The sequence below is a fragment of the Rissa tridactyla genome, chromosome 4 (assembly GCF_028500815.1).
Source record: "Rissa tridactyla isolate bRisTri1 chromosome 4, bRisTri1.patW.cur.20221130, whole genome shotgun sequence".
Taxonomy (NCBI): Eukaryota; Metazoa; Chordata; class Aves; order Charadriiformes; family Laridae; genus Rissa; species Rissa tridactyla.
This window is the reverse complement of record NC_071469.1, coordinates 45,442,879-45,460,349: the sequence shown is the minus strand read 5'-3', so window position 1 is coordinate 45,460,349 and position 17,471 is coordinate 45,442,879. Positions and strand designations below refer to the sequence as shown.

General features: G+C 41.0%; 2 protein-coding genes across 4 annotated transcripts in view; one reads left to right on the top strand and one right to left on the bottom strand.

Annotated features, from left to right (window-relative positions):
- Positions 1 to 16,362, bottom strand: part of INO80 (INO80 complex ATPase subunit) — a 69,333-nt gene extending 52,971 nt beyond the window's left edge. Inside the window, exons 1-8 of one of the 3 annotated variants that reach the window (XM_054197601.1) lie at positions 16,224 to 16,362; positions 7,873 to 8,058; positions 6,841 to 7,007; positions 6,670 to 6,737; positions 5,040 to 5,198; positions 3,106 to 3,226; positions 1,573 to 1,787; positions 472 to 525 (exon numbers count right to left, since the gene is read on the bottom strand). In XM_054197601.1, the coding sequence (XP_054053576.1) occupies positions 472 to 525; positions 1,573 to 1,787; positions 3,106 to 3,226; positions 5,040 to 5,198; positions 6,670 to 6,737; positions 6,841 to 7,007; positions 7,873 to 8,015 (927 nt within the window). In that variant the 5' untranslated portion in view covers positions 8,016 to 8,058; positions 16,224 to 16,362. Of the gene's footprint in view, positions 1 to 471; positions 526 to 1,572; positions 1,788 to 3,105; positions 3,227 to 5,039; positions 5,199 to 6,669; positions 6,738 to 6,840; positions 7,008 to 7,872; positions 9,532 to 16,223 lie in introns of those variants that run through there. The other 2 variants (XM_054197603.1, XM_054197602.1) reach the window with 2 other exon arrangements.
- Positions 16,363 to 16,377: 15 nt separating this feature from the next.
- On the top strand, positions 16,378 to 17,457 carry LOC128908072 (synaptojanin-1-like). Its single transcript, XM_054197613.1, has 2 exons — positions 16,378 to 16,748; positions 17,223 to 17,457. Exons 1-2 carry the CDS (start codon positions 16,378 to 16,380, stop codon positions 17,449 to 17,451), a joined length of 600 nt encoding a protein of 199 aa, XP_054053588.1. The 3' UTR covers positions 17,452 to 17,457.
- Positions 17,458 to 17,471: the final 14 nt, after the last annotated feature.

The window sequence follows — 17,471 nt, the reverse complement described above, 5'->3', positions numbered from 1 at the left end:
AGCAGAAAATTGTTCTATTTTTAATCTCAGCTCCTATATATATTTATGTAAATTAACACTTTTGTTATTCCAAGAGCCCCTTTGATTTAAACAAAAATGCTTAAACCAGCAAATTCTAGCTAATGGGGGGCAGTTCAAAAGCCAACGAACTGTACCAAAGTCATTAATTTATTCTATCAAAGATCAGCAAATTAAAAATATACAGACTAAATCTTATGAAAGCCAAAAAGATCTCAAGGAAGAAATTTGTGTTGCTCGCTTCATCTGTTGCTTATTAAACACAGCAAAATGACACATCTGAAAAATGAAAAGCCTTGTATCAAATGACAAATGACTTTACTATAGAGTGCTGCTTCTTATACTGCCCTGCTGACACAGCCAGTATTACAAGAAACAGAAGAAATACAAAGAGGTTACAGTTTGCTTATTACATCCAGTACAAGTAACAGTATAAAGCTAAACAACACTTACCTTTTTGCTGTTGGTTAGGAAAAGGTTGCGGGCTGAGGCTTTTTGTTTGTATGCCTATAAAAGAATACCATCTTAAAATTAGCTAACAGGTAATGGCTTCGCAGTATTTTAAAAGAGCACAATGCAGTCTTCAGCAGATATACGTGCCAACCTCAGCCATGCACACTATTGTATAATTGGATACAGGTACTGCAAGTATTTTTTATTTTGACTGAAACAGCTTTTCATCCTTAAGTATTGAAGGCATACATAAATGTATTCCAACTCCTGAAGGAAAGATGTAAAACAGCTCCTTTTCAGGACTGTTTCTTTAACTATTACTATTGCAAAGCAGAGTTCTCATATTCCACTGTTATCACTGAAGTAAACAATGAAAATTTCCACAGTTCCCCAAAGATGATAAGAATTAATGTAAATCCTATGTTCTTCATATGATCAAAATCAGTCTTCTGAAAAAATAAGGTCTACTACACTGCACATATCCTTTGTCTGGCTTAAAAGTTCACAAAGGATACTATAGCCATCATTCATATTCAACTTCCTAGAATTCAAAGCCTGTCAACTGTGAACTCCAAAAAGCAAGCTAGTAAGGTCCACTCTGATCACATCTCAGAAAAATTGCAACAGTGAACCCAGCTTTCTATTTCAAATGTGCCTGAAGATCGTCCTGTACACAACACAAATGCTTTTCCCTAGACCGCTTGTGAAATAAGCTTCAAAAACCACCCATGCTGCAATGACTGAAACTCTCCTTTCCTGAACTTCATTTAAAACCTAGATATTTTAGTTGCTCTACATTGCTATCCCGTAGATCAGCAGGAGTACCTGCTAGCGTTTACTGTACTATTCTTAGAAAAGGGTTGGATAGCCAAATGAAAGCAGTGGCAAAGCACTGCACAATCCACCTAGATATCACTGGTGATAAGAAATCCAAACTACACTTTCCTTACAGATTACAGAATATGTTTGGTCATTAATGATCACCAGAAAAATAAGGTCTTACTTCACTTTGTTTTTCCAAGTGTCAGCTCCCCACTAAGTTAATTTTCTATTTCCCTTTCTTGCCATCACCACAGATCCAGTGCTGTTAGCCAAGCTCACCTTTGGCAACTCCTTTTTAACAATGCTAAGCCACACTTTCCGCCGACGTGCATTAAGTTGCTCAATAGTCAAATGCTTTTTCTTGGACCCAGGTGGTGGTGTATCATGAGAAAACTTGGCAAAAACTTTGGTCTGGTGATGGTGGCGTCGTGGTGACTCCTCTGAAGAGAGTTCCTCATCCCGTCTCCTCTTTTTCTTTACTTTTTTCAACTTGCCTGCATGGCAACAACAATCACAAAAATCAATTTCTTTTTTTATTTTTGGGATACATTTAGTCAGGTATCTTTCCTGAGTAAACTATCCTAGTCAATTTATGTGTGGAACCAACAAAAAAGCCAAACTTATCCACATTTACCAATTCTGGTAGCATCCATTTATCGTATTAGATATTTCCTCAACGCTTCATGATAGAAAGATTGTCCTGTTTAATAGAGTGGTGAAATGCAATTTTTCCACCCAGGGAAACATGCCTTAGGAGTTAAAACGTCTGGGACCTGATGCAATGTTTCTTGCTTTGTGGTAAAATTCTACTTAAAGAAATGTAAAGGTAGGACACTTAAAAGATAAAACCACTAGCTTTTGGTACGCAAACCAAACTTCTCAGCAGTTGAAAGAAACTGGCATGTTATCATGTATTACAGACACCAGCTTTCAGAGGAAACTGATACTGGTTATCAGATATTAAAAATATTACTTATGAGTATGCAAAATCATGGATGCTGGGAGATTAGTGGAGGAAAAAAAAATACACAGTTAAAGGAACTTGCAGAAAGATAGGAAGGAAGGAAGCCCAAAACAGCCTCCTTAAAACGCAGCTCAAACTTAAGTACTTGCACTACAGAGGAATTCACCTTACAACGACAGTTCATAGCCTTTTCTTCCTGCTTCCTTACAGATTTACAGCTGATGCCAGCTCAATCAAGAAAGGAAACTGCACTTCCTAGCAAACATGCATCTGAGAAACTCCAGCTGAGAGGTTACAGAAGTAATTCTATTTTAACTCACATTGGACATCAATTCTGAGTTCCCTCTAATTTCCAGAAAACACTCTCAGTGCCCATAACTTCTTGTTCACTAGAATTACATATTCAGAAATAACTGCATCAGGTACTGGGTAAGTTCTTACATTTTTTCAAGGAACTATCATGTTTTCAAAAAACTCTGAGTAAATGGACCATGATACACAACCGTATTTATGGATTCTGAAGCAATGAATAAACCTATAAGGCTTATGCTGGAAGTACCTATAAGGTACTTAAAGCATAACTCTTTCATTCTAAATTCTGAATTCAGAGATCTACAAAGAAAATCTAGACCCATGAACTCTCAATTCACGTTCATGTTTTTCACCCTAGCTTTCCAGAAGCCAGAAGATAAAGCACAGTATTTTCTGAAGAATTTTTCTTTGACAGAACTGGGTATTTCCATGCAAAACCCAGAAGTTTTGAATATTTATGTTTATTCAAAGGAAATAACATAGGAAAGAAGTTTAATCACAGCAGCCATTTAAAAACACAAGGTTAGTGACTTTACCTTTTAATTTTTTCTCCTCTTTAAACTTCCTTTTCTTGGGCCCTAGCAGGTGGCGCTGCTGCTCGTAGTAAGGATCATGTGTAGACAGCAGTCCTGCACTGTAGTACTGATATTGCTGCAACTGCAGTGGATGTAAATGAGCACAGCAACAGAAAACAGACATAGCAGGTAACAGAGACAGCAGGCAAACAAGTTCAGATCTTGATAATAAGCATCAGAAAACATGCACTTCTCCATATTTAGCATTGTTATCAAGGATCATTCAGTGTCCAAAGCAAAACCACTGCTCCCAGAGGTGGCCTCCAAGTTCTACACAGGGAGCCAAGCCCGCTCAGTTACGTAAGAGGGGAAGAGTGGGCAGTGAAGCTTACGCTTTCAAAACATACTGCTCTATCTTCTCCATATGGGTGCTGCCCAGCAAGACAGCATGTTACATGAAATGGACCTCCTATTTGTTTTGCTTGCATTCCCAAATGACATTCGTGTTCTATTTTATCATTCCAAAGGACGTAAAAGGACAGGTTTAGATAAAAGGCATTTAAAAGATTTACACAAGGACAAACAACTTGAACATTCAGATCGTCAAGTACAAATACAGCTGCCCCAGCATTTTTTTTTCCAAATTAACAAAAAAGTCAGTATATTCCATGCATTATTCAACTAAAATATTGAAGAAGTATACACAGGTTACATATAAACAGTCAAAATAAAGACAGTATAGGTCAGAAATTAACTATTTAAAACCTAAGCATACTATTAAGTTACTAAAAGATTTTTGGAAGGTGAGAACATCAGCATAAACAAACTTTTTTGGACAGATGTGTTTCCCCCCCTCATAACTGTATACTGCTGATTTCACAATACCCTAGTTATTTCCACTGGATATTATTTCTTACTAGTCTGGAAATAAATATTTATGTAAAATCTAACAAAAGTTAAGATCTGTGCAAAAACTGGGTGTGTAACTCTGCAGTTATGTTATATTTCAAGAACCTAACACAAGACTGGTTTAGAATTTAACAAGTAAACGAAGGAAAGAAGTAGACAGAAGCAAAGACCTGGATGGGAAATATTTCTTCACTCTTCTGGAGAAATTTCAAAAGAATAGGAAACAAGAAGACAAATTTTAATTTCAGACACATCCTCTGACAGCAGAATAGGATGACTTCCTTTATCTCAGACTACTTTCTGGTGCAATTCAAAACAGCAATGAAAATAATTCCTGAAAAAGCCCTTATTATTTGAAAAGATATATTATTAGAATCAAAACTGTCATAGAATTTGGCCTGTTATTAAGAAAAATGCAGAAATGCAGCAGACTATTTTCTTACAAGAGGGAAAAAAGAGAATACGAGATGAAAATCCAAAATAAAAAAGAAAAGTAAGAAAGAAAAAAAGAAAGTCAAGTAAACCCCCAAAGAATGACAGAAAACAGTCAGGAAGAAATCTAGGAACTCCCTGTCCAGAAGGTAAGAATCACCTTACTACTTGTCACCTCAACGATGATGAAAGTATATTGCTTTAGGTTTAAATATGCAAGTTTAGCCTTGACCAGCAGCTACTACCTATATTAAAATTTAACGAACAGCACCTCAGTTTTCGTATATATTACCAACTCTTGAATTCTAGCACCCTATATTTGTTATAGTGACTGGAACAGAGCATTGTGGAAGCTATATATAACACATGTGCCAGTACTAACTACATAAATTATTGACAGATTCTCAGCATAAGGCATCAACAGCTTTTCAGTCTGTATGTAAGTAATTAAATAACCCTTGCCTGAAACTGATGTTAGACTGCTCTAGTCTACCAAACAACAAGATATTTTCCAGTCCACAAAACATTATGGTTTTTGATAAAATATAAGAGCAGTTAAAGCAATGCAGTTAAAGAATAAAAATCAAGGAAATGTAAAAATTCTGTATTTTTACCTCTTTGTCTTTGCTATATTTACTTTGATGCAGTTTCTTGTATTTGTGTAATCGCAGCATGTTGTGAAGTTCCTCCCTTGAAAGAGAAAATTCTTCCTCATCTCCATCCTCATCACTTGGTGAATCTGTGTCACTGGAGTCATCACTCAGAAGGATACTCTAAATGGAATAAATGGAAACTAATTTAACAATCACGAGTCCCTATACTGAATGGTTAATTCATGCAAAGCACTCTTGAGCCTTTAACTAATAAAGGGCTGTGGCTCTGTCTCAACAACAATACCTAGCATTTACAAAGTGTCTTCCATCTGAAACGCCTCAAACGGAAAACACTTTTCTGAGATACAGTACTGTCTACCAATGAATCCAATACACATTTTCTGATTTGGGGGGGAGGTAGTTTTCTGTTAGTTTGGTGATAGCTGAATCATTTTAGAATCCTCTTGGTCTGTCTGTTTGTCAGAAAAGCGGCAGTGAGAAAATCCAGGATACCAACAGGGGCATTTTGTCATGTATGGTTGCAGGTACTTTCCTACCCCATTTGTAGCTTGTCCCACTGTTCTACCACTTCCAGCTGCATCTGTTGCAGCAGGTTTGGCTCTTGTCTGACCTTTCTGCAACCTGATTTTGCTAATTAGAGAAGGCTACACTACAACGAAAATCCAAAGATGGCATAAAGCCACCATTCCACTCTCTTGTTCCATCCTCATTTGGATCTTTCTTAGTTCATCTCAGAAACAAATTTTCAGATGAATCCCGAATCTCCATTTAATATATTTCATAATAGTTCTTTTTAATTTGGACAGTGTACTAAAATTCCTTCAAGTTTCTGAATGCATACTCACTGTGAAACTTAACTAAAATGCTGCTGCTCACCAAAATTGAAATGTCTACTGTCCATTTTGCTACATGAAGAAAATGAAAACCTCAACTCAACAGAGACTCTAATTCTATCTTGTTCTACCCAAAGACTAATACAATATTCATTATCAATTGTCACACACTCTTCTTTCTTTCCATTTCCAACATGAGAAGCCTCTGTAGAATGTACGTTTTGCTTTGGTAGGTGTTTTATCTTAATGTGTAAAAAACCAAAAACACCCAAAAAACCACCAAAAAAAACCACCACCAAAACCACTCTTTCCTTTTTTCTTAGCAAGGGATGCTAGCTCCAGTTACCTCAAAAAAACATAGTGCAGCAAACAATGAGACAATATAGAACAAGACTAAAGAATTCATTTGGAGCCCTCTTTTCAGCAACACAGAATGTTACCACATCTCTGTATCACCTTATGCCTCCTTTTCTTGTGTGTGAGATTTTGCACTAATTAAATTGCACCACATGATTTAGGGCAGCTCTTAAAACACATTAGTCTGGCTTTCTGCTCAGTAGCACATGTAAAGTAAAATTAAACTTACTGTATTTGGAAACGGCATTCATGATATTTTTTTATAATGCTCTGATCAGTGCTCAACTTATTTTCTTGTTGCTATCTGCTTGCTTACATGTTTCTACACCATGATCTACGTCAGATGACAAGATAGAATCACGCACCACTGTGTACAGGGCGTTGATTGGGATTCTACTCATAGATTTCGTAACTGCTGCATTTCTTTCCAATATTCTTACCTTCAGCCACTTTCTGCTTTTCTTCAGTTTGGAAAAGTTATACAGGCTCCCTTTTTCAGACTTTGGTTCTGTTCAGCAAAAAAAAAAAAAAAAAAAAAAAAGTTCTTCAGAAATAATGCTTTTCCCAGCTTATCCCAAAGAAAGCAGAGATTCAACCCAGTGCATCCCTACCTGGCTGCAGTACTCCATTCAGGGAATGCGTGTTCAGCATCCCAGAATTCCCTGCTCCAGAAGACTCCCCAAGCAAAGAGTTTGGGGGCTCTTCCTTAACTTGCATCAGGGGATCCCCAGACTGAGGCAGCAAAGGATTGTCATCCAATCCATCTTCACTTTCATCGCTGCAAGAAGATACGTAATACGATGACAAGAAAAAGGAAAATATTCAGAAGAGGAGATACCCGTGCAGCTTTCTTACATGTGGCCATTAGTCTAAAGGTTTGAGAATTGAGACAGCTTCAGATGTAATTTTACACATGAGAAATACTGCTGTTAATAATTTCCTGTTAACCCCTAAACAGTAGTTAATCATCAGACCAGCCTGGCTATGCTATCAACCTGCACCTTCAGTCTTCTACTCGGTACCTAATCTGAGAAGCACAAACTAAGCAAGAAAATACTATCAAGTCAAACCAAAGCACAATATTGTCACCCTCAGCACTACTGTATAACGTGCGAAATACAAAGCTATACTTCTACTCGGTGTGTGGATCTTACTACATGCTTGTAAATATACCTGTTACCATCCACACAGTGATCAGTTCTGTAACTCTACAATTCCAAAACACTGATGCAGTTGAAATGTAAATTGTTTTGGGACAGAAGTGTACCCTGTTGACTCACTTCTCATTGCAACAACTTACTTACATATAAATTCTGCATCTGACAACAGTCTTTACATTTCACTTACGGCTACAGGCCATCTTCCTGAAAAATCAAATTAGCGCTTCTTCATCCTACTTTTTGCAGAAAAAGAAAGTTTGGGCCACAGCTACAAAAGACAGCTTTAAAACATCGTGCTAATTTGTATGTGGGCTGGCAACACACTGAATTATCAGTGTGAACTAAGTGCAAAATCTTTAAAGAAGATTTTATAATGAAAGAGTCACCACTAAACCCTTAATATGGTGTTGCCTGGGAACAATATAATAAAAATGCTTGTCTTTCCTTGGTATTTCCAACGGAAAATGCAAAAGGTTTTGGTACCTGGATATACTCCTGTTAAAGATGGCAGACGTCTGTCGTAAAAACTGATCCAGTTGCAGAGCTTTCTCCAGATACTGCAGATAAAGGGGCTTTGCCAGCTCTGAGCAGCTGCCATCCTCCCTGGCACCCAGCTCTGAGGCCATAGAACAAACTTCTCCTCATGCACAGGTGCCTCTGAACACACAGCTGCTAAGAGGAAACAAAAGTCATCAACACCACGACCACCGCCTCTAAAAGGAACGAGTGCGGTGAGCAGGCAAATCTACTGCATGCTACACCAAATGCTAGTATTTCGCAGAACACCTAACTGAGGTAGTTCTGGGCAAAAAAGCTTAGGTTGCAGTTAATAGGTATATTAAACAAACAAACACAAATTCACATTAAACTTTCCACCACAATATTACCATAGCCGAACACTAGATTCTTAGTTTTCTGGTTTATGACTTCAGAGATGGCGTTTGATTAGGAATGGGCACTGCACTGACCTAGTATGAGAATTCAAGTGGTGACATAGAAACGCAAAGTAAAACAAAGCCAGTCCTTGAACATCTAAAGTAAACTTTCATCACTATTAAAGGTAACATGTTTAACTCTGAACAGAGGGCAGCCGCGTATCATGAAAGTTGAATGAAAGCAACTTATTATTAAAAGAATTATTATTCTTAAGTTTAATCATATTTATATATAAACTTATATATACTCCAAAAAGGAAGTACTACTGCAAATACTGTTCATCTGTTGTTTTGACCATTCAGTTCACGGCTGTAGTCTACAGAATACTTGTAAGACTTTTCCTTTACTTTAAAGCAATGCTACTCTTACAGCACCCAGAACATAGCTGTTACCTGTTGACAAACAAGCCACAAATACTTGACCAAAAATATTCCATGCTAAAATTCTACTGTTATCTTTATTAAAGTAGCGCATAATTAGCAATTTATTAACCACTTTTTACGTTTACAAATTTAGAACGTACTCTAGCTTTATGTTTTTCCAACTAGTAAAAATAGTCTGCCTGATTTTCATTTTTTATTTGTTCTCAGAATTTTAGTTTCTTAAAAAAAACCCCAACAATTAACACCCCCCCAGAATATTTGCATAATACATACTCTAAAAGAGAATCTATCAAAACATTTCATTGCTGTCAACTGCAGTTTTATTTTCCTTCAACTACAAAAGATGTCATAACAACTGTTACAGTAATAGCTCTATAAACTGGAATTTTTCTTCGATTACAAAAGATGCCATCAGTGTTATAATAATAGTGAAAAAGGTAATTTTAAATTATTACAAAAGTCACAGTTGTTACTGTATAAATGGAAGTGCTGTCAATACCCTAAATATGATAATATTTACTAATAAATAAATGCCTTAGGCTTTTGCTTCTGGTGGAGGACAAAAATAAAACCAGTCAGCTTTTGGAAGACTTAGATTAATTGTTCTTCTGAAGGATTATTCTGGTTTCTATCACTTCTTAAAAATACTACAAAGTGTAAAGCAAACTTCACATTAATTTATTGCAAAACTTTTTATATTTATCAATTATTAAATTGTTAATGACTAAATTGTTTTAAGCTTATATAAGTGAAAACACAGATTGATTATATGGTCTTCAAATTGTTTCCTTTTTACATATGCAGTCTGAAAACCAGAATCCAACTTTTTCCAAGTCTTTTATCCTCAAAAATTACAGAACATATTCACAACTTCTAAAGTTACAAAAAATTGTGATAAGTGATTACCACCTTGAGACTACTGGCTGTGGTTGAACAAGAGCAACTTTTATTATTTCTTAATAAACACCTAGCCTTGAGTTAACATCTTTACCCATATAGAATAAATAACAGCATGCCAGAAATCATTTAAGACAGGGCAACAGGCCCCATGTAAAAATTATTTTTAGACTGAAGCTATCTATGTTCAGCTTTCTATATGCTAGATCTTTGTACACTTGACAGCAATGGAATGATCAACCTCTGTTAGCAAGTACCCATTTCCAGCAGAGGTTAGTTAACAGAATAATGCATTGAAAGCTTTCCCAATAATAAGGGTATTAAGATTCATATTTTCCAAGTAACTTTCAAACCACCCTAAAAATCAAAAACTGTTTTACAAGAGAGAAAAGTAAGAGAAGAAAGTAAAGAGGTTAGAAAACGACAGGGAACGTGAAACTTGTGTCTCTGATGGAAGAGGTCATTCAGGAGGAGACAGAAAAGGACACCAAGAAGGTGAAAATGGTTTTCTTTCAGATCATCAATAAAAATGATATATATTATTGGAGCAAGCGTGAATTTCTAGTATCATACCAGAAAAAGTACGGTGATCCCTTTTATCACTCCATTTCAGAATGTAGCCATCAATAACAGCACGTGTTATGTAAACATGATATTATTTTGCTTTCCCAGCCAAAATATCATTTGTAACCATTGTTCAGTGATTTTGCTCAGAACCACAAGGCATCTTTCACCTGCCTCCTCTTGGCAGAAAACCTTCACAGAACTCAGTATTTGGTATCAGGGCCTGTCCTCCAGGCACTGTGGAAAAGAAACCTGCCTCAAGGGGCACAAAGCACACAGGACTTCATTTGGATTCACCGCCTCCGAGGAAGCTAACAAACCAAATGTCATCTTCTGCACTCCAATGAGCCTTGCACTCACAAAACTATAGAAGCTTAGCAGCAAAACGAAGGGAAAAAATTAAGATAGGTTTGAGGTCAAGTTTTTAATCGCGGGACAGCAAACAGGCCAGAGGCAAAACAAACACAATCATACTCCTGATGTAAAATGAGTAACTGGATGCTTTTCCAGCTGCCCAGACACACTTGCCTAACCGCTGGTCTAAATGGATCCACCTGACTGGACCAGTGCCTCTCCTCCACATAGACAATGGTGCTCATCTGCCTCCACGCTCACACAGCTTAGGACATAACCCAGCAGAAGACTGTTTCTTTACTTGTAAGATATAAATGACCCTATGAAAAGAAGATGCTATGTGATGTGTTTAGTAATTAGAAAACTAAGCTATTTTCTCAGGAGTGGCTCATTACTACTGCACAGAGTTCCCAGGCAAATATGAAAGCAAGTTCATAATACCCTCTGCCTGCAATGACTGCAGTAACTGCAAAGAGTAAGTTTCATTCCATATTTTAACCCATTAATCCCCTTGTTGTGTACACTATGCTAAGCACGTACACTTAGAATGTGTATACATGCTAAGCACACACTTAGCACATGACACTCTTAGCATGTGTACATGCCAAGTACCTGTCCCATCCGTACTTTTTTCCAGATACCTATGTTCTTAAATATTACTTTCCAGATCAGGAAACCTTACATTTCTGCATTTAATAAAGTCTTCTTTGTGTTGACATAGTATTCTACATTTCACCCATACAAAAAGACAAGCTTTTGCTTGTCTTCCAATTTTAATTGTCCCAAGAGGCTCCTGTACATACAAAGTTAATTACTCTTGTCCTCAAAACAGTTACTTCTCTATCCCGCCTACTGAATAAACAAATAAATATAGCAGAGCTTAACAATATTCCTAAATGTATTAACAGTGCCCAAAACAAATTTAATAAACGTTACACAAGCACACTGAATAGAGAATACTCAGTCACTGAATTCAGCCTTTCATTTATTTATATGCTAACAGTCATACACTGCTTCTTTGCTGATCAGAGTAATAATACAGGAAGCTAACTGACACACACTACTTTATTGTCTGTTCTTTTGTTCCCAATTCTAGGCTTTAAGAAACAAAGATTTCCAATGGCAAAAACTGTTTGGATACCGAAGTGAGAGAAAACGGGAACAAGTGAGAGGCACACAACACTACAGCAGGTAACAGTGTTCAGGACATCAACAAGACATTGCTTCAGTGGATTTACATGGTGATGATACTCATTCCACTTCAGTTTTTGAAATAAACCTATCCTTTGCCTACTCAGTTTAAGGAAGCTCACAGAAATACAGATTTTCAAAACATTTTCATTACTGATGGTAACATTTAGGTAAATACGTTACAGGTGGTAAAATGACTGAATGCTGCAGTGTAATCCTTCTGCCATTATGACTTTCTTACTGATATATGCCAATTTTATGCTACATTTCAGTATCAAATTCAGTAGGTATTTGCTTTCTCCCTTTATCTCCCCTAGAGTAGTAACAGTTTAGAAAATCGGCATTTGGAAATAAATAACTACTGCATTGCCTAGCTGGCACTTGGAATCCTCTAACATTCTCACTTAATCAGAAGCTCACACTGAAACCATTTAGTTGTATCATGTGGCCCTTTGAATTATTAAAAGCACAAATGAAGTATCACCAGCAGGATCTGAGTTTAGTTATATATACGTCAACTTCATACAAATAACCTTCATAATCATATATATTTTTTTAAAGATCTAAGTCCAGTTCTGAAGAAGCCTTCCTTATCCTGCTTTAAATCACATTGCTTAGTTCAATGTTAATGTAGATGTGGGGTTTCTTCACTCTGTTTTTTCAAGTCTGCCCATTACAACGTCTAGTCAGTAAGTAAACACCCAGCATTGGAAAAGAATCCTCCAAGGACGTCCTCAGAGAGCAAAGTTATGTTTTATAACAAGGTTTCTAAGTTTTATACCCACCAACCCACACCAAGCAAACAGGAAAAACACCACTCTCATGAAGCAGCTTAGCTTTAAAAGTAGATTCTCCCAGTTTAAACAAATATACACTGGCTACTTCTGAATGAAGTCCGACAAGTTTTTGCTACCGGTATCAGTTTAAAGCAGGAGCCTTGTAAGGGGCAAGCGCAAGTTCGGCACTTGTGCCCAACTGCAAGCTAGAAAGGATTTGCTTTGGACAGCTGTTTGAAATAGTTCTTCCTCCAGGAGTCTCTTGTTTTTAATTTTTTCCTTCAGTTGATGGCATCTCTACAACTCAGGTAAGGCCCAGAGGATTACTTTTTCTCTCTTTATGCCTAACACTAACATCAAACATTACAGTAAATAATAACTATACTCCTCGCTGAGGGCACATACACAAACACACGCTGCCATGGAGGTAGAAGGTACAACACAGCAGCTAACCCACAGTACCCCTTCTTCGCCTGTGAAAAATGCAAGGCAAATCAGGGAGGTAAAACTAATTCAAACTGTCTCGCTTGCCACACACTAAGCACACGTATATGAAATGTTACCAGCCGGCAGGTGAGCACACTTGTTTGGTCAAATATTTCAGCCCACAAAAGCAGAGTTTCTTACCTCTCCTCCGTCCAACCGGTGTAAGCACACTGACAAAACATGCAATTGGACAAAAACCTGAAATCCCAGTTTACACACACAGAACGTATGTATTCCTCATATCCCTGTGTGCAGCATTGAAAGTTTTATCCATAAAGCAGGATTAAAAAGTGGGAGCAAGAATACAACCTTCTATGCTATGTTAGCTCTCTCACAATTTTAGCAGTTTTGTGGGTTTTTTCCACACATGGTCTTTTCATGCTTTGCATTTTGACACCAACTTATTAAAAGAGATTTTCCAAACTGATACAAACACCTAAGATACTTTTCTTTCTTGAAGAAAGTTATAATTGAAACATACAACTCTCATTAGAATAGCAGAATACTGCAAGGATTTCCTGTAGTTAACATCTCCAGCGTAACCCCTGACACAAACATACATCTCCACACAAAAGATTAAGTCAAGATCTATATGGAAAACTTATATCAGTACAGTATTATCAGTGAGGTATATTTTTCTCAGATTTCCTTATAAGCATATAATCCCTAATACAGACAATTGTGGTGGCATAAAAAAGCCTGAAGGGGTATTTTGCTTGGAGAAAAATTACACACTCGTCTTTCCCCTCTCACGCTTTAGCTTGCTTTGATTAGTTACACTGACAACCATTTTCCAGAGTATACCATGTGCCAGGTCTTAAAGCAAAACATAATCCCCATATAGTCTTTTTTATGTCAGTACCTTAAATATAACTTTGATACGTAAGAGATTATTGCTTTAAAAATAAACAGGTAGGAGGATATTTCATGTGAACCCAAAGCCCTCCGTCTCCTCTAAGCTCAAGCTGAATGAATAAAAGACACGCGCATACAACTGAAGTGTGAGTTCACACCATTTCAGTTTGAAATTAAAAAGGAGCCATTTTAATTGCTTTTCTGAGTAATGAAGTCTAGTTAAAACCAGATAGCGTCCTATATACAGTACTTTACTTTGCTGTTTTGCTTGTATATTAAGGTTTTATGTTGTTTCCCAAGGAATGAGACAGCATTTCGCTGATCTCTCTTCCACATTTAATTGCTTTTAAATACAGAGAAGAGCCAGTGGGGCACAAACTCTCAATTTTCTAATTGCCAAAATGACAATCACAGATAGGGCCTAATTTATTATTAAAAAAAAAAAAAAAAAAAGAAAAGGAGCAGCTATACAGCTCTACAAAAATTTTATCAGAAGCACTTATGCATGTAACTTGGCATATCACAGCTCTGCTTCCATGTTTAAATTGACAGAAAAATGACTAGCAGAAAAACAAACCCATTTAATTGTTCAATCAGAGTAAGTCTTGTCCCAAAAGGGTAGTCAACGGTATTTATGGAGACCTCTGACGATGAATCCATATTCTCTGCACTACATAACAGCACCAGCTGTTCCCCTCACACGTTGCCATTGCTTCACTCCTCCTCTCTCTGTGCACACAAAATACAAACTGCATGGAAGTTTTGGTTTTTTTTTTTGCTTTTTACTCCCTCCACCCCAGCCCACAAAAAGGGAACTGTGTCCAAGAAAGCTCTAAGCTTTAGACGGCGTTTTCTTCTTGCCATCTAAATCAATCCCTAGCATGTAATTTAGCTTGTCAAATAGCATGCTTATTACAAAATTTACAGCTTATTACATTATACCCCAATGGAACAAAACTTGATCATTTAAACAGTCAGGAAATGCAAGGCAGTATTTTAAGCGACTTGAACAATATATGTATGAGAGATGGACTGGAAGTGAATTACAGGGAATATCCTTAAACATTGGGAAAAGGTTCAAGCTACAGTCCTATTTCTTGTATTTTTCCCTCACTATCTTACCGACCTCTAGATGTCATGATGTACTCTTATACGTACACATTAAAAGAATGAAAACACAAATACATCATTTCTGATTCATGTAAATTAAAAAAAACATCAGTGTTGGGTCACATACAGGCGTATCAAATGCGCTGCACAAATCCATTTGCTCGTATGAGAGAAAACTTAAAATTCTAATAGCGCACATAAAGGCACTTCACTGTAAAAAAAGGAACTCTGCTTGCACCACATTCTACATGCAAAGAAGAAAATAACCTAAAGGAACCAATTATTGTCACCTACGACACTGCTAAGAGGGAAACTTGCCACACAAGATCAGCAACAGGGCAAGAAAAAGAATGTACGATGCTAAATATTACTAATCACAGCAGAAATGGCATTAGCACAGGTGTTTGCAGTGAAACGGGATTAGACTTTGTATCTCAGCTTCAAAGAGGTATTTTTTAGTGCCCGTAACATGTACACCTAGTGGGGCGCTTCCCATCAACGACGACACCGAGCTGGCACCCAGCACCTTCCCTCAGACGCCGGCGGCCGTCGGGACAGGGCCCCTTACAAGCCCGGCCCGCAGCTCGCACCGAGCTGAAGTCCCCACGCGCAGCCGGCCGCATTGCATCATGCGGCCGGTCCGCGCACGGGGCCGCTGGCAGCGCCCCGCCGCCCACAGGCCGCCCTCCCCTCGGTGGTCGGGGGCGGTCACGGGCCGAAGGCCCCGCTCCGGGTTGCAGCCGGTGTGGCGGCTGCTGCCCATCCACCCGGGGAGGGGGGTGGGGGGTCCCGTCACCCCCAACGCGTCGGCCGCGCTCCCCGTCAGGCAGCTCCGGCCCAGCCCGGCCGCCCGTCACCTCACCGCGCGCCCCCGCCCCGCGCACGCGCCACCGCCCACCCGCGCGCACGTGCGCCCGCAGGTGCACGGCGGCGCCCCCGCCCCACCACCCCCCCCCCCGGTCCGCCGCCGCGGGCTCCTCATTCCCCTCCCCCCCCCGGCTCCGGTTCCCCCCTCCCGCGCGCGCGGCGGGGGCCCGGCGGCCCCTCGGCTGCCGACGGGGGGAGGGGCGGCTCCTTGCGCCGGTATATCGGGGCGCATCCGGCGGGCAGGGCGGGGAAGGGGCCTGTCCCTTTAAGAAGAGGCCCGGCTGCTACAGCCGCCGCTTTAGCGGGGTGGTGGGGGGTGGGGGTGCGAACCCGCGGCCTGCCCAGGCCGGGCCCCGCTACCGCCCCTGGTAGTCCCGTCTCGGCGTGCCCTTGCTCGGTCGGCGCGGTGGCTCACCTGGGGAGCGGGGCCGGCGGCGGCGGCGGGGGGCTGGGGGTGTCTCCCGGGCTCGCTCCCCCGCTCGCTCCAACCGGCCTCTTCGCTGCGCCCTGCCGGGGTTGCCGCTGCCTGTCTCCTGCCGCGGGGCCCTCTCGACTCCTGCCTCGCCAAGATGGCGCCCGCGCTGCTGCTGAGGAGGAGGCGGCGGTTGCGGGCGCTGGGACGGCGGCGGCGGCCACTTTCGCTCACTGAGAGGAGAGGAGCAGGGACACGGGGAGCCATGGCGGGGGGGAGGAGAGGCGCCATGGCCAGGCCTGAACAATCGAGCCCCGCATACCCCCCCGCCAACCCGGCCCGGCATCTGATCCCCGCCGCCCCTCCGCCGTCGCCGCTGCCGCCTCACGGCCCCGGGAGCCCACACGGCGGGCGTCGTCCCCGCGGGAAGCCCGTGGGGGGCCCGTTCCCATCGATGCGCTCCCGCGGCCGATTGGTCGAGCCTGGCGCTGACGGAAATTGCCGAAGGGACTCGGCCGAAGCGGCCGGGTGAGCCAGCCAGTCTCGCGTGAGGCGGGGCCACCTCTCGCGATAACCGGCGCGGGGTAGGCGGGTGGGGACAGGAAGCGACGCGCGCTCGCCCTTGAGCACGCCGGAAGGGCGGCGGGGCGGTGAGGGGAAGATGGCGGGCAGAGCCCCGGGGATGTAGGGCGACCAGCGCCCTCTTGGCGGCTAGGCTGGGCTGCGCTGGGCGGGAAGGGGGCTGCTAGGGGGCCCGGAGCGCAGGTTTGCTGCGCTCCCGGCCCCCTGGCAGCTCCCTTCCCGCCCGGCCCGGCCGCCGCCGTGACTGAGGAGAGCGTCGAGGCACCGGGAACTGGAACCGGGGCAGTTAGTTTGTATCCTGCGCAGAGACATCCTAGATCACTCTTCACATCCCAGACTTGATGCCTTCACATGCTGCTTCCTCTTCTCTCCCTCCTTCCATTCTCGTACCGCCATTTTCTCTTTCTCTCTACTTGATAGGACTGGATTTGAGTCGTGGAAATGCAATCTTGGGCTGTCTCTGGCTCAGGAGATGCTTTGTCTTCCACATCGTACCTCACCGATTTGTGGTAAGTCCTCACTGCGTGGGAGAACCTTGCTCCCAGCGACTGACGTGAGCTCCAGTGCAAGGCAGGGGTCTAGTCCACTGCCAGCAGTTCTTGTCAGACCAAGTGAAACACAGGCTCAATTTCCAAATAAAAAGTTGTAAGATAAACTTGTTTCAAACCT